At 31.5% G+C, this 23,307-nt stretch overlaps 1 protein-coding gene across 1 annotated transcript in view; it reads right to left on the reverse strand.

The window, feature by feature from the left end:
- Positions 1–18,962, reverse strand: part of LOC133174431 (receptor-type tyrosine-protein phosphatase gamma-like) — a 29,715-nt gene extending 10,753 nt beyond the window's left edge. The window contains exons 1-17 of the mRNA XM_061309555.1: positions 18,827–18,962; positions 18,502–18,705; positions 14,819–14,981; positions 13,083–13,237; positions 12,736–12,963; positions 8,757–8,888; positions 7,719–7,856; positions 5,437–5,598; positions 5,093–5,192; positions 4,508–4,623; positions 3,583–3,806; positions 2,682–2,769; positions 2,346–2,413; positions 2,052–2,088; positions 1,611–1,708; positions 1,051–1,179; positions 486–643 (exon numbers count right to left, since the gene is read on the reverse strand). Coding sequence (XP_061165539.1) covers positions 486–643; positions 1,051–1,179; positions 1,611–1,708; positions 2,052–2,088; positions 2,346–2,413; positions 2,682–2,769; positions 3,583–3,806; positions 4,508–4,623; positions 5,093–5,192; positions 5,437–5,598; positions 7,719–7,856; positions 8,757–8,888; positions 12,736–12,963; positions 13,083–13,237; positions 14,819–14,981; positions 18,502–18,705; positions 18,827–18,893 — 2,267 coding nt within the window. The 5' untranslated portion in view covers positions 18,894–18,962. The remainder of the gene's footprint in view (positions 1–485; positions 644–1,050; positions 1,180–1,610; positions 1,709–2,051; positions 2,089–2,345; positions 2,414–2,681; positions 2,770–3,582; positions 3,807–4,507; positions 4,624–5,092; positions 5,193–5,436; positions 5,599–7,718; positions 7,857–8,756; positions 8,889–12,735; positions 12,964–13,082; positions 13,238–14,818; positions 14,982–18,501; positions 18,706–18,826) is intronic.
- Positions 18,963–23,307: the final 4,345 nt, after the last annotated feature.

Here is a 23,307-nt window from a genome sequence, read left to right on the forward strand (position 1 = left end):
TATTGTTAGAAGCAGCTGTTTTTGACACTTCAATATACATGTATAAGAACGTTGTTTGTTCTTTATGTATTACTCTGCGTTTGAAAATTTACGTCATATATTTTCACGTTCGGCAATCATTCGCTTTCAGGTTAAATATTATCATTGAAAGAAAAATAATAAATGATAGGAAATAAATCCTATATTTTTTTTTCTTTGGTCGATGTATCAAAGAAAACCTTGGACGGAAAACCTTTTTTTTTTTACCAATGCGCTACGCGCATTGATGAAGTTTTCCGTATAAGTTTCTTTGAATCATCAATCAAAGAAAAAAAATACAAGATTCATTTCTTAAATATATATTGCATTGAAAATTTATTTTTCGCTATCCTGTAAAACTCAAGGCTATGTATGTATCATAAATTAAACAACCCATTTCATAATGATCGAAAAATCTTTGTACAATTAGTTTGTTTGTTGGATAATGATATCCATATAAAAAGTACCTGCAGTGGACTACAAGAGGTCTTCTTTGCTTATCTTTTGCAATCTGCTCCCTTACTTTGAAGTAAAATGAAAGTAGCTGTGACGTGGACGGAACGCCATGATCCGGCCAACCAGTAAAATGAAAATGGGTAAAAGCTCGAAGTGTAGCATTTTTATCCTAACAAAAAAAAAAAAAAAAAAAAAAAAAAAAAAAAAAAATCTTTAAAATTTCTCCCTTAAACAGTATTGCGTTATTGACTAAAGATTATAATTATGGTGTATCATCCTTTATCACCTTTTATTATTTATTTTGAAAATAAAATACATAGTACATGCAGGGCAGTGTTTCTTAAATTGGTGTGGGTTTAAAAATATATGAATTAGATACTCATTTTGTTTCTCAATACCATATGTGATCTAAATAGACCTATTGTTGTCTCAAAGTTACAAATTTCAAAATATTGCAATAACGTGCAAGACTGTGTAAAAAATACTAATTCGGATGCATTGCAATTCACATGGTATGTTAATCAAAGAGTATTTTGGAGTTTAGAGATTTATGAGTCATAAATAATCATTGAATACCTGAGTGTTCCTGACTTCTAGATTTCTTACAGTATAGCATGCATACACAACTTCCAGTTTATTGGTAACTGCTAATTTTCCGTAAATGATTGTTCGTCCTTGGTTAGGCCAATATTGTTCACACTTTCTCTGTAATATGATACGCTTTGCATATAACTGACAAATATAATAAAACTCAATTTTTCAACAAATAGCACTATATGTTATGGCTTATAATAAAAAAAATATATTTTACTTTAGAGTGCTACGTGTTTATGCTTTATGTTTTATAGTAAAATTGCATATCTCAACATATAGCACTATGCATTATGTTTTATAGTAAAACTTCGAATTTCAACGTACATGTATAGCACTATACATAATTGGTTATAAACATCTTCATATTTTACCATATTACACCATGCTTTCTGTTTCGTAGAAAAAAAATCACATTTAATATACAGCGCTATCAGTATGTGCTACGATCTTTATAAAGAAACCTCATATTTCATTATATAGTGCAAAGAAAACACACTTTTGATCACTTCACACAAAATAGCTACAAAATCATTGGTCAATACCTTCTGGCCCTCAATGATTCCCGTCAACATAACAACATTGGTAACATTTTCCTGCCAAATCATGCGCCATAGGTCCTTCACGGTTATAGCTTTAGGACCTATTATTTGATATAGAGTTAAATTATAATTCCATATATTAATGATCAGGATTTATATACATTTAAATCAAGTCCAGTCAATTATAACTAACATTTAAACAATTAAAATAAATTTTGTGATTTCTTAAAGCAAGAGGTTTTTAAATTTAGTTTTATCTGAACCTGAGAGGAAAATAATTTAATTATTATAATAAATCTTAATATAGACACTGTCTATAGACAGTCCTATTAAATGAATAAAAATATTCGGGGATTATGGAATTTTTTACTTTTAACAATTAAGAATTTTATTTTGGACTGTTTTTTTTTTAATAGGACTTGTTTTAAACAAAATAAAACCTACCTTGGCATGCTATGTACTCTTTCTCTTTGAGCATACTCTGAAATAAAGAAACTGATATGTTATTAATAACAAATTTTCAACAATAGAATCAGAAAAAATGCAATTTATAGGCATAGGAGTCCGCTTGAGTGCTGAAGACACTTAGATGCTGATAGACTTTATTTCCTTAAGAGAGAGAGAGAGAGAGAGAGAGAGAGAGAGAGAGAGAGAGAGAGTGTCAAACATTTTAGTAAACAATTATAGATACTCATTTAAAACACAAAAAAGAGTAGGAAAAACAATGGGAAAACTTACAGGAATAAAGTTTGCATTGATGTAATCTTCGCCATAAGGATCTGTTAAAATTACTCTTGAGTGGTCGTCTGTTTCAGTAAAGAAAAATTCAGTTTTATCCTGAATGTCTATTATTAATTTTTTAAATTAATTAATGCAGATAATGACAATTTTTAGACCTTTAATTGAAGGCACGATAGGTATTGTTTAAAGCCTCAAATAAGAAAATTAATACTTGTAGATGCGACAAAATCATAAAATGATAATCTCTAAAGAAAATGCATTTGTATTTAAACATAGAAGAGAACACAAGTACATACCATACATGTAAAACATCAATATAAAAGGAATACATACAAGGAAGGGTGTTTTTAAATCTATTTTTCAAGATGTTTTTCTCTAAACTTCCAACGGAACAACGGTTTATGTCACCCTCTGGTAAAGCCTGGAATAAAAAAAAATATTACAAACTTCTACATAATTTCTAAACCTGAGAGAGAGAGAGAGAGAGAGAGAGAGAGAGAATTGTTTTGTTGCAGATAATAAAACTGACATTATTTTTCTTTCTGTATAATTGAGTATCGCACTTTAAAGAACACATTAAACTATTAAGATAACAATAATTTGAAAGTCTTTTTTTCAGCTTAGATGCGTAGAATATCTTGATATTTGTTATGGTGGAAAGGAAAGATAAAACAAATGTTAAATGCTTGATAACTTAATCAGTGATCGGTAATTCATGACTTCTAGACATTGGATACGCAAATAGGACAATTAAAGCACATTTCTGTATAAGGCCTCTAGGCGTTGACATCTGAAGAATGTACGTTTTATTTCCTACTAATGGATACAGTTTTACTGTGTTGAAATCTACAATCTCCTTATTTCACTTTTTTACCCATAAATTTATAAAGGATTTTCCTGTTGTTAATCCTCTTTGACAGTATTTTATATACAATTTTTTTTTTACCTGGATTAAAATTATTTCCTTGCGTTTGTGAGGAAAATAAGATTAAATGCCAAAATAAACATCCAATACATTTTTGTTTAAGTTATTTTTATCAAAAATTTAATTTATTTTAAATAACATTAAAACACCTTTAAGCATTTCTTGTGATCTTTATTTTCGATTAACAGTTCATAAGAAAATACAAAGGACATAAAAAAAAGTATTTAATCTCTGATTTGCGTTTCGTTTACTCCCATTTAAATGAAAAAAGAAGATGGAAGAGATAAAATGAAAGCAATAAAGACTCACTTTAAATTCAGCCTTAAAGCCCTCATCTATATTTTCGTGCTTCCTCAATATGTAGTCATGCAGCTCTTTCACGGGAATGTCCCCTAAATTTTCACTTAAAAGCTCGATTTCTTGTAGGTCATCTCCTGTCTCTATTTCACTTTCAGTGTCTTCCTGCTCCAATTCTTCTTGTTCTTCCGAGTTGACGACATAACTAACATTGTAATAAACGTTCGCCTGATCCCCTGAAACACATTATTGAATCATACTACATTTTACAGGATGTATGCTTTATGATTTATACACTTGGTTGGAATATCTTTTGAGGAAAATAAGGCTACGATTAATCAAAAATTCATTTCTTTCATATATGGACGGATAATCTCTAAATTTAAAAGTCCACACACTCTTCTGGTGTCAGTGTTCCTATTATCGATGAAATAACTAGTATTTAGGTTCTAGGGTATCATTTTTGTTTAGATTCTATTAGATATTCTATTGTACATCGGCTATATTTTAAAATTGTACGGTGGAAAAAAAAAAAAAAAAAAAAACGCTGTTAATCAAGGTTTCATTCAACTAATTACTGTGGTTTTTGTTCTGGCAATGGAATCTAACGTTGGGGTTTTTTGATTATTAATTATCGTTCCCTTGCAGTCGTCTTTGCAAAATATTCCGGATTTCAGACAGATGTTATCTTTATCGAGAAATATTGTTTAACACAAGGACAAAATGTACTTTTACTAATTGTATGGGCGAAAATCTTACAAACTAGTCCGTTGTTAATGTCAGCGTACCAGAAATATAAAAGGCACATGATTTGTTTGTAAATACAATGACTCATTTTAAGAAAAGGAAAGTAAGGTTGAACAAGAATGAATGTTTTTTTTTTACTTCCTTGATAATGTGACTGATTAACATTAGTAAACAATCTTTTGTGTTGCACCTTTTCCTTCCTGGTCGATTTGTTCTAAGTAGTAATTAACTTTTCTCTCCGACATTGGGGTGATCTGTGTCTGTAGTCCAATGGCATCTTCTGTTTTTGTGTCTAATCTTCTTTTTCTGAAATAAATAATAAATTTATAATTTTAAAAGTTTTTTTCTAACTCTACGTGTAGTAGAATAGCTTTATGTCAATGAAATTTAATGGGAAGACTACCTCAGATTTGAAAAGCTGAGAGTCAGAACGAGTGTCAATGCAGATATCAAGGTATTTGCTCGGGGGATAAAAACATATATAAAATCGTTCTCTGTGGTAGTATTGAACAGTGATTCACCGGTAAACAGACATTTCATTATCACAAGAATTGATAAATCCTAAGGGTGAATGTATATAATTTTATTCTTCCTTTTATAACGACTACCGATTCATTTTCCTGCTCTAGATGACTTCTAAATTTAAATAAAGATCGTGTAAACGAACTTATTATCAATTTTTAAAAAATATTTAATATTAAATAATAAAGGAAACTTCAGTATCTCGAATCGAATATGTCGACAACCTGTACATGCAATACGTTTGCTATATTACCTTCTTACAATCAGACAGATGATTAGGAGCACCAACAATATCAGGACAAGAGCACCAAACGCCGCACCAATCATCAGGAAGGGTGCTTCCTCAGATACAACTACAAAGTTAAAATATGAATTAAAAGATTTATTAGAAATCTTTGAGGTTTTTTCTTAGCTTCCTTTGTTATTGCAAACATACAGTTCATAAACAATCATTCTTTACATGAACTCGAAACGAGATCAGCCGAGTGCTTTACAAAAATTGCTTTAATTAAGTGACACTTAGTGGCTATAAACAGACCTACACTGGAACAGGTTTTATATCAATAAAAATCTGTATAAGAAATATACACTCTGTACCTGCACCGGCAGTATTTACTATCACTTCTGTTTCACAGAAAAATCCAGACCTGCCATCAATACAACCATCACATTGACCTGTTGTAGGATTACAAAGTCTTCCCTTGCAATATTCACTGCATGAAATATTGCACTGTTGTCCATAGAAACTTTGATCACATTCTGAGGAAAAAAGTTGAACATAAAAGAAAATTCAAAAAGGAATTTCTTCTCACCTTTAAGCTTGAAGATATATAGGTAAAATTAGAAGTTATAATAAATACTGTTCTTACATGTAATAACATATGACTGAACAGATTGAAACCTATTTTTTGTTTTTATGAATCGTCCAATCCTTACTTGGATGTTAGGTTTCGAGCACATTAAAGCTAATTTTACATTTGCAGCAACCCTGCTTTGAGGTCATCCTAACCATATCTATCCTTGTGCATCGGAGATAGATATTAACAATCATTTATTTGTCTAAATTTTGTTTTCTTCTTTCAAAAAATAGACGTAATACCAAAAATAGGAGAAAGAGTATCCTGTATTTTGGAATTAAAAATAAAGCAACATTATATTTATTACCACATGTTTTATTCTTAAATAAAAATGATATCTTTATGCTTAAATATGATTGACTTCACTGTGTATCATGACTTCATGTAATATTGCATGAAATTATTGAATTATTGAAGATTATCTGTATGGTCTAATGCGTAAGAAAAGAGAATAGAGAACTTATATAAATGTTAATATTTTCATGTTATTAAGATCAAATAAAGTGAGAAAAATATAGATTATTGATTATATTTGTGCTCTTGAAGTTGTATTTTTTTAGATGTCATGCTACTAAACGCTGAGTTAGTTATTCAAAACACTTGTTAAAATAGAAGTCATATACATACATGTATACTTTAAGATCTGTTTTATAAAAGCATGCAAGTATTGATGTGCAAAGAAAAATGTACCCGAAACGGTACCTTATGATGAATTATTTAAGTGAATTAAAACACAGAAAATTTTGAATTTCAACCTAATGACACTGTGGTTGTAATCTGAGTTATCTCACAAAATTGCCCTTCTCTAAATACAGGACACTTTAAGCAGTGCCCATTTGTTTTGTTACATTGTTGTTCAATACAGTATATGTTGCATGTTAAGTTACAGTATAGGCCGTAATACTTCTCTGCACAAACTGAAATAAAATTGAAATATTCATCTTTTTGCATTTTTTGGATGTTTCTATTAGACAATTATGTAACAAGTTAATAAAATAGCTATGGTCTTGCTATTTTGTTGACTGACAAATTAATACATTGAAAAATTCCCCCCCCCCCAAAAAAAAAAAAAAAACATCAATTTTAAAAATACATGCTTAAGCATCATTTTACAGCATTACATTTCCCTTATTTTATTTATTTATTTTTTTTTACTTTTAGTGTTATTTCATGTAGTCTACTTTAATTCTCTCTTCAACAATAAGAAAAAAAAATGTAATATATCTTTAAAGAAGGATATTAACATTTAGAAATGTTTTAAAAAATGTTTATTTCAAATATTTCATAATAGATGTATGGTAAACATTTTCTTACGGTAACCTCTCCAAAATTTAAAGAATTGAAATGAACCTACCATCACAAGCTTTCCCAGCCCAACCCTCAATACAGCCATCCAAACACTCCCCAGTGACTGCGTCACATGTTGTCTTGTTTGTACAATTAGGAATGTAGCAAGAAGTGCTACAATTCTGACCAAAGAATCCTTTTTGGCATTCTACAAAGAATGAGGTGCATCCGATTTGAGTATTTTGTAAGAGAATTGAAAGCAAATGGACTGTTGAATGATTGAATGTTAGGACCTAACCAACCTTGATTACTCGAATGGACAGTCCTTAAAATCCCAAATTCATTGGAAGATTGCAATGGTATACATAGAAAATGTGTGGTCATTTGATGTTTTCAATTAATTGCTTGTAGAATATATTATTTCAACAGTACGTGAAAAAAAAATTCCTTAGAGTTAATAAAGGTAGATGTAAATCTATATTCAGTGCTAAGAAGTGTTTCTGTAATCAATATTGAATGATGGTATAGTATATGCAGTTGCATGCATGTATAAATATGTATGTAGAGAGAATCAGCAGAATAATAAGCAGGTCAAAAGAAAGTCAAGCCAGTGCTTAATTAATAGTATGGGTTGAAAATAGGGAAAATGCATGAATATACATTCGATAGACGATAGATTCATTAATTAATTATTAATTTAAGAAATCTATCATAAACTATCGCTCATAAACTTACCTTGATCACATTTATCTCCCCTCCATCCAGGAGAACATCCATCAGGGCATGAACCATTTATGTGGTTACATGGTTTATTACCAAGACAGGAACCACATCTGAAGGAACATCCTTGTCCGTATTGACCGACAGGGCATTCTTGAAAACGTCAAATACGAAAGTTAACGCTTTTAAATGACGGGGAAATGTTTTTTTACGCATATTCTAAAACGGATCCATTTACTTCCACATTATGTATATTCAACTTCTCTGCTTATGTAAGATATTTCGCGTATATTTTTGCCTCCCAATTTCACCACTGTTTTGTAGAAGTTTAAACTTCATTTTCGAGTCGCATAGGAAGGAGTTGATCCTTAAATCACGGGTTCGAATCCCACTGCGGGGCAGGTTCATTGCCTGAGACTAGAAAAGCCGATTACCTAGCCAAAGAGGTGTAAAAATGAGAACGGATTTGCACAGCTCAATGGCCAGAAGTGTCGGTCAAAAAGAACGCAATTTTGCAGCCTTTCAGCAACAATTTGTGCTGTCTCAATATAAGTGAATATGTTCAAATAGACATAAATCAAACAAGCAAGCAAACAAAGTTAACACGCAGATATTCAAGGTGTTTGAATTCATTGTGTTAATGTTGCTCCTCATTCAAACTGCATGTTACACCTTTCAGTGGGTTTTTTTAAAATTATTTTTTCAATGCAATTCATTCTACACAAAATGTCCATTTTCTTTTCTATAAGAGAATTGTGCATATATAGAATTACGAGAGAGAGAGAGAGAGAGAGAGAGAGAGAGAGAGAGAAGTTACAAAAAATATTTGGTTCCACCTGTTTCACTGAGTGTCAAATTTCTCTTTTTCATCATTTTTTATGATATATATTTTTGTGTTTGGTAAAAATAACTCAAGTGTGATATCGCAGATTGAAATATTTTAACAATAAGATTAAGATATTAGCTATTTCAGTAAGATATTAAATCTTCAAAATTTTCCTGAATCATGTACTGGGACGAGTGTAAACTTTATGCGGGAACATTTTTCCTTACCTGTTTTACAATACTCTCCAGTGTATCCGTCTTTACATTCGAAGCATTCTCCAATCTGAAAGTGACACGAGTCATTCAAACAATTCCCAGGGCACCTCGTACAGTTAACTCCATAAAATCCCATTTCACAACCTGTAAGGACATAGGGGAATTATACAAAATAAAAATAATCTCTATATTTAGTTTATTTATTTAAATATTTTAATTTTTTATACATTTTGTACTTAATCTCTCAAATCACTGATTTTTTTACGATAAATATGGCGATAGCATAAAACAGTATGGTAGGTATACATGTGTATGAACATATAAAAGGAATTCATACTACGTGTATCCTTGTTGCAAATTGTAGTTTGGTACATGTATACAGTGAACTACTTTCCATTTATACATAATTTGTACATACATTACTTGCAGAAGCAGCTGTAAAATTACAAGAAGAAGAGCGTGGGGTTTTGGTAGATTTCCGTTAGAAATAAAGGAAGGAAAATTGAGATACATGTAGTTCATAAAAACCTGTTCTTGCATTAGCTTTTATTAAAGTAATTTTACACCATGAATATCATTTTAAGGAAAGTGTCCAAAATAGACTCTGATTCAATGAAATAGAATGCACAACAGATAAATATCGGCTGAATTTTCAGTTTCTTAAGATATAATTTTCATGTTTCAGTATCAGCAAGTAAGAGCAGAATGTGCCTTAATTCATGACCTTGTCCTGTCCTTGAAGAGTTATCATCTGCTTTTATTAAATACAATTCAATTTTAATAAAATCATTCAGATAATAAAATAGCTTTCAATCGTTTTGTTATATCTAATGATTAAATACATTTATACACCAAAGCATTTACTGATATTCTTTGTATTTCAATTTTAATTAAAAAAATGTTTCTCCCCATATATCTCAAAGTAATCTTTATTGGTAATCACTGCCTAGGTAAACATAATTTTGTAATTTTTTCTTGGTAAGTCCTTTTCTATTGTAAAATGCGTTGAATTAGTATCAGAATATTTTATACATTACTGGTGACGTAAATATAATTAATAATGAAGACCTTAGATCACTAATTTTAAAAGGTCCTAAATTTAGGGAACCCCGATTCTTCAACTGGCGTCGGAATTTCATAAATATTTTGGAATCTGTAGAGGACTACGCCAGGCGATAGGCCAGACATGAAAAAGAAGACCTTGACACTTTGTCAGAATGGATTAAATGTATTAAAAGATTGAGGGGCAATATGAGAACCATCTATCCTTCTGTATTCAATAATCCAGAAGTGAAAAAAGAATTAGATAGATTACATGATCAGTACGTACTGGTCCCTGCTGACAAAGCAGGTAACAACATCGTCTTTGTTTGTAAGGCTCATTGTATTAATTGTATTTTAGAGGAACTTGGATTTAATTCTACAAGTGGTAATCCAACTTATACTCATAGTTCCATTTCTAAGGAAGAAATTCTTCAAAATCATATGTCAGTTTTGAATATTTTTAATATTCCAAACAACCAAAATGAATTTGAATTACCATATTTATATTGGAGTCCGAAACTTCATAAAAATCCTTACAAACAAAGACACATAGCGGGTTCCAATAAATGTTCAACCAAGCCTCTTTCTTTACTCCTCACTAAGATAATAACAGTGGTGAAGGAGAAACTTCAAGAGTACTGTGCAACAATATATTCGAGAAGTGATGTAAATCAGATGTGAATACTTAAAAATTCCAAGGAACTTTTGGAAAATTTGAAATCACAAGATTTTACCAAAATCAACAGCTTAAAACTTACGACTTTTCAACTTTATACACAACCATTCCCCACGATAAATTAAAGTCCAGGCTTTTTGATATCATTGACAGCTGGTCTTTCAATAAAAAAGGAACTCGAAAATATACTTACCTAGTCATTGGTCATTTGCAAAATTATTTTGTTAAAAATCATTCTGATTGTACACACAAGTATTCTGAAGTTGACATTAAAAGATGCTTGAGTTTCTGTTTGACAATATCTATGTAGCTTTTTTGAGACCAGGTCTTCCAACAATCTAATAGAATTACCATGGGTACTAATTGCGCCCCGTTATTAGCGGACCTTTTTTTTGTATTCATATGAAGCAGATCTTGTCCAAAATCTTGTACGTGAAAAGAAGAAAACACTTGCTGAGGCCTTCAACTCGACATTTAGATATATCGACGACGCATTGTCAATTAACAATGGCTATTTCCATTCTTATGTCGATACGATATATCCTGGTGAGCTTGAGATAAAAGATACAACTGTTTCATATTTGGATATTTTACTTGAAAAAGACGTTAATGGTAATCTAACAACAAAGCTTTATGATAAACATGATGACTTTAACTTTTCAATCGTCAACTTCCCTTACTTATGCAGCAATATACCTTCATCACCTACATACGGGGTATATATCTCTCAGTTGATTCGATACGCAAGAGCATGCTCTACATATGTACAATTTCTAAATCAAGGTAAATTATTGACAAACAAGTTGATGAAACAAGAATCTCAGCTGTCTCGTTTAAAGTCATCATTTCGTAAGTTCTATGGTCGATACAATGACCTTGTCAGCAAATACAATTTATCATTGAATCAAATGCTGACTGACGTTTTTCATACTAACTGTTAGGCCATTATTTACACACTGAATTGTCGACGGATTTTTCCGGTATTTCCCGATCATGATAAGGACAATGACAAGGAGCACAGGACGGGTGTGACCGGTCGGCAGGTGATGCTCACTCCTCCATGGCACCTGATCTCACCTCTGATGTTTGGAGGTCCGTGTTTGCTCTGCTCCTATTTTGTATTGTTTAATGGACCTTTGAACTTGAATACTGTTCGTTATCTCCATATATTTCATTTCATGATTGATATTTTCAGTTATAGAATATTAAGTTCCAATTTGGGTCGAATACCTTAAAATAAGAATGAAATCTGAAACACCACAGAATATTCTATTATTCTAAAATAAAAAAAAAATGTATATAATCAAGGACATTTGAATGATTCTTTATGTAAGTTTATAATTTTGTTTTAATACATGATAATAGGAAAGTGAAAAATAATGATTATAATCCAAAAAATTCTTTTCACCTCAGCCAGAATTAATATTGAATTTATAAGTTGCCGGTTTCAGGTTGAATGAAAACTACGACAATTAATTTTATTATTTAATTTAGGAATGACACTAATTCTTGGCCAAATTATTCGAGGATAACCTGGTTTGGGTCAGTTTACGCTTTATAATCCGCGAAGCGGATTATAAAACAGCGTAAACTGACCCAAACCAGGTTATCCTCGAATAATTTGGCCAAGAATTAGAGTCATTCTTTATAATTTAATTCTAAAATCATTAAACAACTCTGGGTGTAAAATTTCGTTGCTTTTTATTAGTTCAAATTTGCCGCTCAATAATACAACCATAGTAACGGAAGTGATGGGAAGCGAGGGGAGGTAAAAACTGATACATAGTCCTAGCAGCCATGTTTTTTGTTTACATGTGGTAAGATCCGAGTTACTGTTTGAAGTTAAAGGTACATTTATTAAATCTGGAATTTTCCATGAATCCCGAGGACTGGAAATGAGAGGATTGCATGGATACAGACGATTCAGCTGGTTGTCAGGGGAGGGGGGGGGGGGGGTGTCCCCATACCAAACCAGGTTATACAGAAATAATTTGTGTTCCTTTTTGGATATTAACCAATCAGAGGCTAGAATACAAACAAAATTAAATTATAAAGAAATAACCCTGCAATCTTCGAGGGAACATTGATTAAAATGCTTTCCTTTCTATATAACATTAAACTTTTAAGTTCACAACAAATCCGGCTCTTGTTCAATACATTTTCAATAAAAACGAAGGTAAAGTGTTAATTAAGAGCAGTGCATTTTCCTTAGTCAAGTTATGCATAGATGAAGAGTCAGTAATTAATATAATAATAAAAAAGAAATATTACCTATGACGTCAATTTCGCAAATATTAATGTATGAAAATTCGGATGCATCTGGATATGTTGTGTTGCTTCGTTTATTATAAACAGTGACGTAACGACCCGAAGTGATGCAGTCCAATATGACGTTATTAGGAGGTATTTGTTGGATGTCATGTTGATAACAGAGAGTCCCTGACCTCCAGTCTTCTGTGTCAGATACATAGACAGAAAATCCAGACAGGGTGCTGCCCTCTGTGAGGTGGAATAGAAAAACATGCAAAGTTATTTTTCATACTTTAGGAGTAATGTAAGTAAATCGGAAATTTGTTTCAATCAAAAAGATAATTGATTATTATAACAAATAATCCTACTTTTACATTTTACAGATACACCATTCCCTGATCCACAGCCACTAGAACCTTTGGGACATTTGTTAATGCTAACTTCATTTCCGTTACAGTTCGGTTTATTATCTAAAAACTGAAGTGAGGATGTTTCTGGTAGTTTGGAAGGAGAGGGATTATCTCTACAAGAAACAGAAGAATTTCACACAAGAAGTGGAGAGAAGAAATTAAGAGGGAAGTATGTTCTAACTCTAAAACAAAAATTACAAACTATTGCTATATCATTCAGAGTGATAATAAATTGATATCTATTTTCAACAAATTTCTTAAGTGCTAAAAATATTTTTTCAACGGATGCAATTTTTTTTTTTTTTGGGGGGGGGCCTAGACTTCAGTCTTTGTTTATCTTTTTATTTATTCACACTGGGTATACTGTATATAATTCTGTTTTCATCTGAAGATCACGTCAAGTAGTAGTAATCGGAATATGATGCATATTTTGTATTGATGTTTTTATTTTATCAACAGTAGAAATGCTGACAAAAAGTTATATCGGCTGATGCCACAATTTAAAAAAAAGGAAGAATATATTTGCATGAAAATAAAGAAATTCAAAATTCTAAACTGACCAAAAAGTAACTTGCTTTTTTGTTTGTGAAAGGATCACCCATGTATGTGCACTTTAACGTGAGAATTCATTAAATGAGACTCGGCCCCAGGGTGACCTGACTTTCAGAACTTACAATTTTTCGGTCAATTTTAGTAAACGTTCTAAGAAGTAATAAAATCTTAATTTTTGGATTGACATTCGTTCTACGTTTTTTTTATGTAAAAGATTCTGAACGTTGAAAATTTTATGTTTCTTTAAAATAAAGGGAAAGAATAACCCGATTTTTTTTTATTGAATACACAGTTAGGTTTACATTTTATATTCAATGCATTGATTAGGTAATCCAGTAAGAAATAAATACCATTTATGAAATGTATAAAAAGTCTCAATTAAGGATATTAAGAAACAAATCTAAACAGAAGGAACTTATAATTAGTAATTTGATAAAAACTGAGAGTTTTAAGTTTTTAGATTCAAAATATTTGTTGTTTTGGTTTTTTTTTTTATTCAATACATGTAACAGCCTTAATCTATACATCATTTCATAAATTTCATTTTTAGATTTAGATGTGGTGTGTACTTTTCTTTAGTTCTATTTACATTTTATTTATTTTCAGTGTTTTGAGACGCATAATTTTTGTAGCCGTAAATCTAAAGAAATAAGAATCTGGGAATTCATTTTTGAAAGTCATGTTTAAAAATGATAATTGAATTTGGAAAAAATAACTCAAAACGATCGAAATGATTTTCAGTTACTTCAAGAAAGTTCAGAATTGGTGATCTTCTACAGTTTTTTTTTTTTTTTTTAATTTTTTATTATTATTATTATTATTTTTTGTTTAAAAATTAAGGTTCATGTCAATATAGATTTACGTGGTACTTGCTCATGCTTCGAAAATGAGGTGGATTTTATGAAATACATCTATTCTTCTTTGAGCATGGTTCTATTCACGCTTTTAATTCAATAACCACCTCATATATTTTGACCTTTAGTGATTGTTAAAACTAATGAGCATTATATATGGCAAATATTGCGCATGAACCCAAGGATAATAATAATTGCAATTTTCTTATAATGAACTTTATCATCATGAGGTCATATCATCTACACTATTAAAGTCTGAATTAAAGTAAATACTTGTTATATACTCACGGTAGAAACCCCCATATTAAGCATACCACTTGGGCATTTTCTGTATCAAAATCATCCCCACAGACCCTTCTAAACGGATTGTATCCATAGACTTGTCCATCTCCATCAGAATCACGATGAAGACCAGAGAAATCAGAATTAATTGAGGATGCATCGAGTCCTACTATAATATAACATATGTATATTAATCTTTTAAAGTCAAATTAATCTCCACACTATTAAAAGTGAGTATATTTGTATATCGTAAGATTAAATATCAAATGAAAATATTCATGATTTTGAAATAAAGAAAATCAAACATTTAAATAAGAAAGTAAACAAGTAATGTCTATGTATCTGTATATTTTGCAGTTTTTTTTCTTTTGAATATAAATAATGTGATTAATGTACAAGCTCTTAAATGATTACAGAACATGGCAGATAAAAAATCTATCTTGGACACTTTCAACTCTTCAAAAGGTGATACTTTGTTTAAAAAAAAACGAAATGAAATGATATTAGAACAGAATTGGAACGCAAGGCCATGTGTTTACATCTATATATTTGTATCAGTCGCCAGGAATAGACAGCTTGTATTTTTGCCTACATGTTTTATAGAATATAAGTAGCCATCGTGAACAATAAAGGGCAAACTACTCTTTATGACGTGTTGAGTAGAGTAATTTTATAGAAACAACAGATATCTCTTTTTTGGACGACTTTCTAAACCTTTCAGAGTACCTATATAATTATCTCGTAATTTTTAAATAACGAATAACCTCCCCATCTCAAAAAAATATATCAATAATAATTTTTCTATATTCCTATACATGTCTATTTCAAAATAATATGAATCCTTCTCTTGTATGAGATAGCATATTTTTTCTTTTGATTAAAACTTAATTTATATTAGATTTTTAAAGCTATGTACTCTTGTGTTTGAGACTTTTTACACTTCCCGTGGCCTTTAACTCGACATTTAGATACATTGACGTATCAATTAACAAAAGTTATTTCGATTCATATGTCGACACGATATATCCCAGTGAGCTTGAAATAGAAGATATCACAGAGTCTGACAAAAACATTTGGATATTTTCCTAGAAAAATACGTTAATAATAACCTTACAACGAAGCTTTATAATAAACTTGATGATTTTATCTTTTCAATCGTCAACTTCCCTTACTTATGCAGCAATATACTATTATCACCTGCATAAGGGGTTTCCATTTCTCAGTTGATTCGATACGCAAGATCATGATCTACGTATGAACAGTTTCTGAAACGAGGTAAGTTATTGACAAACAAGTTAATGAAACAAGAATATCAACAGTGTCATTTAGGGTCATCATATCGTAAGCTCTCTAATCTCTAATTTCTACAATGACCTTGTCAGCAAATACAATCTATCTTTAAGTCAAATGCTGATTGACGTTTTTCATATTAATTCTTAGGTCATTTTTGGAACAATGAATTTTCTATGGATTTTCCCATTATTTCCCGATCCTGACAAAGAGCACATAGCGGGTGTGGTCGGTCGACAGGGGATACTTACTCCTTCATGGCACCTGATCCCATGCACCTCTAATGATTTAGAGGTCAGTGTTTGTTCTGCTACTGATTTGTATTATTTAAGCTTTTGAGTTTGAATACTGTTTGTTATCTCCATATATTTCATCATAAAATGATGCACCCCTCTCCAATAATATAATATAATGGCAAATTGCTTGTCATGTAAGTGAGATTCTGTGAAAGTTCAACTGAATTCCATTCAGGTGTTTAGGAGGAATTGCCGTAACGAAAAGGGTCCCCTTTACAGAACGTAATTACACAATACATGTAACAAGAAGGGAAACCCAAGATAACAATACTGTTATATTAAAATGTAGACTAAAAGATGCACAATGGCACTATGTAATATAGTAAAGACTCTTTGAATGTCTCAATAAATTTTATTTATAGGAAAACTTGCAGATAACAGGTGGACATCCCAATGTTAAAAAAAGAATGGAAAAGTCCATGTTTTGCCTTTGGAAAGCCCAAATATTTTTGCGGATGACACTTAAAAAATAGGATGTGTAAAATGGCACTAGGTAAATGACACTGTGTAAAATGTCATTATAGAGCTTTAAGTGTTGTATGGGAGTTGAAGATAGTAATTGCTACCCCATGTATATAAAGAATGCTAAATGTCTATGATTTTATATGGAAAACCAAATATATCTGTAAAGATCTCAAAATGGAATCGTGAAATAGGAGGAAAACAATAGCACTTTGTGATCTGGATTTTCTGAACGTCTCATTAAATTTTATTTAGTGGTATAGAAGGAGTTGCTGATAAGAAATACGTATCCCAGTGTTATATAAAACTGCAGTGTCCAGTTTTGCCAGGAGAAATCCAAGATATTCGTTTGATAAAAACGTAAAATAAGAGATGCACAATGCCACTTTTTAGTAAAGGCTTTGCGAAGGTTTTATTAAATTACGTTCAGTGTTGAACGAAGAGTAATAAGGTATGGCTGCCCCCAAGAGTAACGGACAGAAGGAAATAGGGATCGTCAACCCAATTACTACAAGAATTGATCCAAATGCAATGTCATAACTGATATAAAATTTTTAAGAATTTATTTCTGGTTGTAACGTCTCATTTGATTGAAAAAAAAATGATATCCAGGCCCGTAGGAAGCAATTTCAGTTTGGGAGGGGGGGGGGGCACAGCCATACATATTCAGTTCAACTACTAAAAAATTCTTGACAAGCAAATTAAAAAAAATGTCACCAGACGTTTTTATTGAGGGGACACAAGCATATCGTATCTATGTTAATCTATATATCGGCAAAATTATTGGGGCCCCCCGGTTCCTACGGCCATGATATCGTATATTCGATGCTATCTACGTCACAATAACTTACGTGAAAAACGCATTAATCCGCTTGACGTTACATTTGAAATATGCACAGTCTAAAGGCATTTTTGAAGACGAAACTTATTATTCTAATATTTGGCATTGATTCTCAGTTCATCACCTTATGTTTTTAACGTCTTACATTCTTCTATTTAATAGTTTTTGTTGCCAATTTCCTATAAACAGTGTTGTTTTGAGTTGTAGAAAAAAAATTTAAACTATGTCCAAATGTAATTTCTACATTCATTTCTTTTTCCGTAAATCTTGTGTATCATTAGACTCAAAACAAGTGTCGAAGTGAATAAGGACGTCGGTACATTCTTGCTGTGCTGCGATAGTCAAGACGCAAAATTGTATTTATTTTTAAATTTTATTAAGTATTGCATGTATCTAAAAGACATGCCAGGGCAAAAGTGAAAGTAGATAGAGGTATTAGCATACAAAGTTCTTATGAAAGCTTTTAATTATTGGAAATTATATAGTACTTGTAGCATTATTTTTTTATCAACCCTCCTATATACAGCAACTTCCCAAGCTAGGGAATAAAATTAAAAAAATATCAATACTTAGATAGATATATGGTAAGAAATGAAGCAAGAATGAAGGCATAGCACACTGTTAATTTATTTTGGCCTTTGCTGGCCTTAAATGACTGTGTAAAGTGTTTAAAAATATAAAAACATGTGCCAAATTATTTCAGATTCCAAATATACAACATGGAACGAACTAAATATTAATCGTTTGGGGAAAAATGTTTCGCAAAGAAAGTATCAAATATCAAATATTTGAATACTTACAGCCCCCATGTAAGATTGATATTGATGCAATATTTTTATTTTCCCCTAAATCCACCGTTAACCAGGCCTCCTTCTGACCGGAAGCTGTCAGTGAACAGTCCAGCAGGTAAGTACTCTTATCACCGTCCACAGCTTTACTTGGGGGAAAGTATCCATTATTATATCTACTACTGACCGTCACAGTTTTCTTACTGGCAAGATTTTCTAAAAATGATATATGAAAATTATTTCTTCCTGAAGAATTTTTATTTGTATATTTTTCAAGGTGTATTATTTGATACGTTTTTTTTCTTAAATTTAAACAAATGGAAAAATGAAAACTTACCATATTGATGAGTTATGATAAATAACTGGCACAACACAAATGGAAAATTCATTATATCTAGAACCATAATGTATTAATAAAGCAACACCTCCGTTTTGCTCATATTGCAACAATCATCTCCATTTAAATGTCCCAAGCTGAAGTAAGTTATTCCGTTTAAAGATTGCATTTATCTCATACTTATTCGAACTAAAGCATTCATGTGTAAATGTTTTACTGGAAGCTTTTATTTTACTCCCGAAGCTATGTAAGCTTTAAATAATGCATTTTTGTTAAATTGTCAATTTCCGGTTTGTTGAACACGGTGTACAAATATAAAATCTATGCAACCACAAATAGGAAAATAGTGATAAAGGTTACTCCCACAGTAAATCAGTTACTCCGATGTTACATGTAATAGAATCATGTTGTTTACTTTTAAATATTTCTTATGTTTAACGGATGAATCAAAAAGACATTTCCAAGTTTGAAACTACGAGTGTTTCAACGCGTATCATCTGTACAAAAGCAATTTAATATGCATTTTGTTGTGAGTTGTCATATAGTTAGATTCAACGCAAATATTTATTTTTAATATCACCCAATTACATCATACGGAAGTTTTCTATGAATTTATATCACCCATTGATTCGTTGTATTTTCTGGATTTAAGAATTTACATTACCTCAGGTAGCTTTTACTTAAGTTTAATTTTTCGTTGTCCAGTTGTTCTTGAGAATAAAAGGATTTTCAAAACTCTATCCCTAAATATTTCAATGTTAAACCTTGATTCCGGTTTGTTTCTTATCCTAACCCTGGAGGCCATGGCTTGTAAAATCTAGACTCTGTACTACTTCAGGAAGCATTTACATCAGTCTCACCTTCTCCGGCTTAGTGTTCATAATTAAGACTTTTTAATGAGCCCAAGCTATCCTGTTTCGGACTTTTCTTCTTAATTTCCTCTTGAACAACTCAGAATCCCTTTGACATGAAAAAGCTCTGTTCCTACTTTAGTTAAAATTGAAATTGGCCAAGAAGTTCTCGACGAAAAGGTCAAAAATGTGAAATAAAGATGATAGATGAGCGGCCGGATAACCGAGCACAGGAGAGTTTATCTTAATGAGTGACAAGTCGCCCGCTTGGTGCAGTGGTTAGAGCGTTTGCTCTAGAATCGCGGAGTAAGGAGTTGATCCTTACGTCGCAGATTCGAATTCCAATGTAGGACGTGGAGACCGGTCCTTCGGATGAGACCGTATAAACCGAGGTCCGTGTTGCAGTAGGTGCTGGCACGAAAAAGATCCCTCACTGCTCAATGGCCCTCATTGCCGAGTAAAGGTCAAAATTTGCAGCCCTCTACCGGCAAGCGGTGGCGTTTCCATATGAGTAAAAAAATCATGAGAGGGAAGTAAAACAAAGATAAACAAACAAACATAATGAATGATAACGTTTTTCATTTTATTTTATATATATATTTTTTTTTTTGTAAAATAACAAAGGGTTCGTCGGCCTTAATAGTCACCTGATTATCCCGAGCTTTTAAAGCTATGGCCAGTGTAGTTCAATCCCAAACTGCGAGTGTAGATTGACCTATCATATCAGAAGACATTAACAATTGCACATGTCTAGCTGCTTATGACCATATGCCTACTGAATGAAGATCTAAAAATGTATTATACATTTCTAATACGTAATCAACTAAGCCCACCTCGGAGCTTAAACATGCACATTGGGGCCTTGAAATTCACAATGCTGATAGAATTGTAAGTGCTTATCAAAACCATGGTAATGGATTTGTTTGTTAAATGTCAATGAGTAAAGGTAATAAAATAAATATGACGCATACAAAAAAAGTAAATCATCCCATTTTGGGCTAGAACACTATACCAAATAAACACTTATTGTTGTATCAGATAAACATAAGTTATCACTTTTCGTAAAGGGATAAACTTTTACTCAATTTGTTTGAAACATTTCTATGCGTAAAGCAGACAATTTTCAAAGTTGTAATTTATGTTTCTATATATGACACAATCTGGCAGCCTATAAGCATGAGCCCGATGGTCATCATTGTATATTTAACCTATTAAATGTCCATGACTAAATAACTCTGGTTAAGGACTGTCATATATACATTAGTTTATGCTGAGGTTCGGGAAAACAATATGACGACATGTTACGCAGTACAGTTAAGGTGTGCAATGAAAATATCGGCAATTTTTGCGATTGAAAATATATTCTTAATCAGGATGGCGATTCTTTTCAGTACTTTATTGATATCCGACAAATGTAATTAGGGTTAATAACTGCATATTGAGGACGATAAGATTTTATATTTAGACTTGTCACGTGATGCGGCAGACACGTGATATAGCACATATACTTGCAGTATATAGATATACATGTAATCAATTCATTTTCAAGATTTCACCAGGATCGCAGCACTTTTCAGATACCTTAATACTTCTAGAGTTTATATGTAAAAGCTTACTGTGATCAATTGAGTGTATGCCCTTGCACTAGATCGATTTATTATGACCCTTGCATTACCCTCCGATGTACTTGCATACAAATATACGGCAGTATCAATTAAATAGGAAATATACGGAATGTATACGAATAAAATCATAAAGAAGACATTGCATCTAAGTAAATTGCCTCTGAAACACTTTAAATAATAGTTTTTTTTTAATTATAGAATGCATTTTTTGTTGTGAAAATATTTCTTGATCCGCCACTTACTGCATACAAACTGCGTCAGGTTTTACGAAATGACGTCACATCGACAAGTGCATTGCGATCAGTGATTTGTTTATACCTTGCTATGTGGAATTTAACTAAAGACAAAACAGCATGTTATAGTATGTAGTATGCAGATGTAGTTTGGTGGTTTCCTATAGTTTAAAATAGCAAATTGATTCATTTTGTAGGATTTTTAAGAATTGCTGGTTTTGTATGATGTCATAGTTAACATTTCCCGTACAAATTAGGCTCCGTCCCCTTTTTGTAGCCTTAACTGTGCTGCGTAAAATAAAACAAATAGATGTGGATGAATTCATACTTATGCTCTTCTGAAACCATCTCAAATTATTATGGTTCTCCATTCTCATTAAAATCAAATCATTTGATCCGCTCACATAGATCGCTACACAGGGACCCAAGAAAACTCCATTTAGGGTAGTATCCTAGCAACCTTTCAATTATCCAATCAAACGTTTGCTTCCAAGAATTTAGAAGTATCTCAGAATTCAGTTACAAAAGTACAAGACCCAATGATACATGGTCGGAAAACCGTGACCTAGTTTTCGTAGTCTGTCAAAAGAACGACCACAATCTTTTCTGTTCAAAAATATATTTAGTATTTGCTTTTGCCATGTTTTTAAGCTCTTTTTTGTACGAAACGATAAGATCTTTTCCACAGCGACTTTCACTTTTACATTCTTTTTCCCGAATGTTGCTTAAGTACGATCTCTCTGACTGGTCAAAATTTTAATGACTATTTTTTTTTTATTAGAAAGATTACCCTAAATGGAGTTTCCTCAGATCCATGTGTAGCGATCCTTATATAAAGTCATTGGAAGGCGCACTTGTGCTTATACATTCAAGACATTTTATGCATGACGTTATTATATTAGGGACTGGCAAAACTTACCCCTATTTAGAAAAAAAAAACATGAATTAGAGGTTTATTCGTCTAATCATAGAACACCAATGCATTTTTAGCTCCCTTCATCAACAAACTGCGCAGAATTCACAAAATATAGATGCTATCTTTTCCACAGAACGAGTTCGAAAACTAACCTAAACCCACAATCATGCACTTCCTGTTCGGAGAGAAAGTGCTGCAAACAAAATTAAAAAAAAAAAAAAAAAAAAAAAAACCTTGTTCATTTACAAATATAAGAATCTAGTATTCTTGAAAATTTCACTTTTTTTTTTTATCTCAAACCGGTTTTGAGAAAAACGCTGAAAAATGTCCATTTTATAATTCATGCCTCACTCATTACACATAATATTTTGCCTCTGTGTAATCCTTGTTACTCCTTTATACAAAGAGTATAATAAAATCTAAAAAAAAAAAGTATGAAAATATCCAAAACTCGAACAAAAATGAACACAAGACATCACTTTAAAGATAATATCGTTAAATTAAGCTTTAAAAAGTGAGAAAAACTTCTATTATACATAAAATAAAATCTTGAAAAAGAATATTAATGAAAAAAATATATAATTAAAATTGACCTTAACCCATATTCCCTTCCTGTTCGAAGAGAAAGTGCAGCAAACAAACTAAAAAAGGTGTTAATTTACAAATATGAGGATCTAGTATTCTTGAAAATTTCTCTTGTTTATCTCAAATCGGTTTTGAGAAAAACGCTGGACAAAAGTCCATTTTATACGTCAGCCATTACTTTGGACTGGAAAGAATTTTTTCAAGAACTGAATTCTTAGTATACTTCACATACCAGCCTAAATTGTGAAAATCTTTAAACATTTCAGAGTAA

Source organism: Saccostrea echinata, unplaced genomic scaffold (genome assembly GCF_033153115.1).
Source record: "Saccostrea echinata isolate AGI-Se365-2 ecotype Australia unplaced genomic scaffold, CSIRO_AGI_Sech_v1 ptg000058l, whole genome shotgun sequence".
NCBI lineage: Eukaryota > Metazoa > Mollusca > Bivalvia > Ostreida > Ostreidae > Saccostrea > Saccostrea echinata.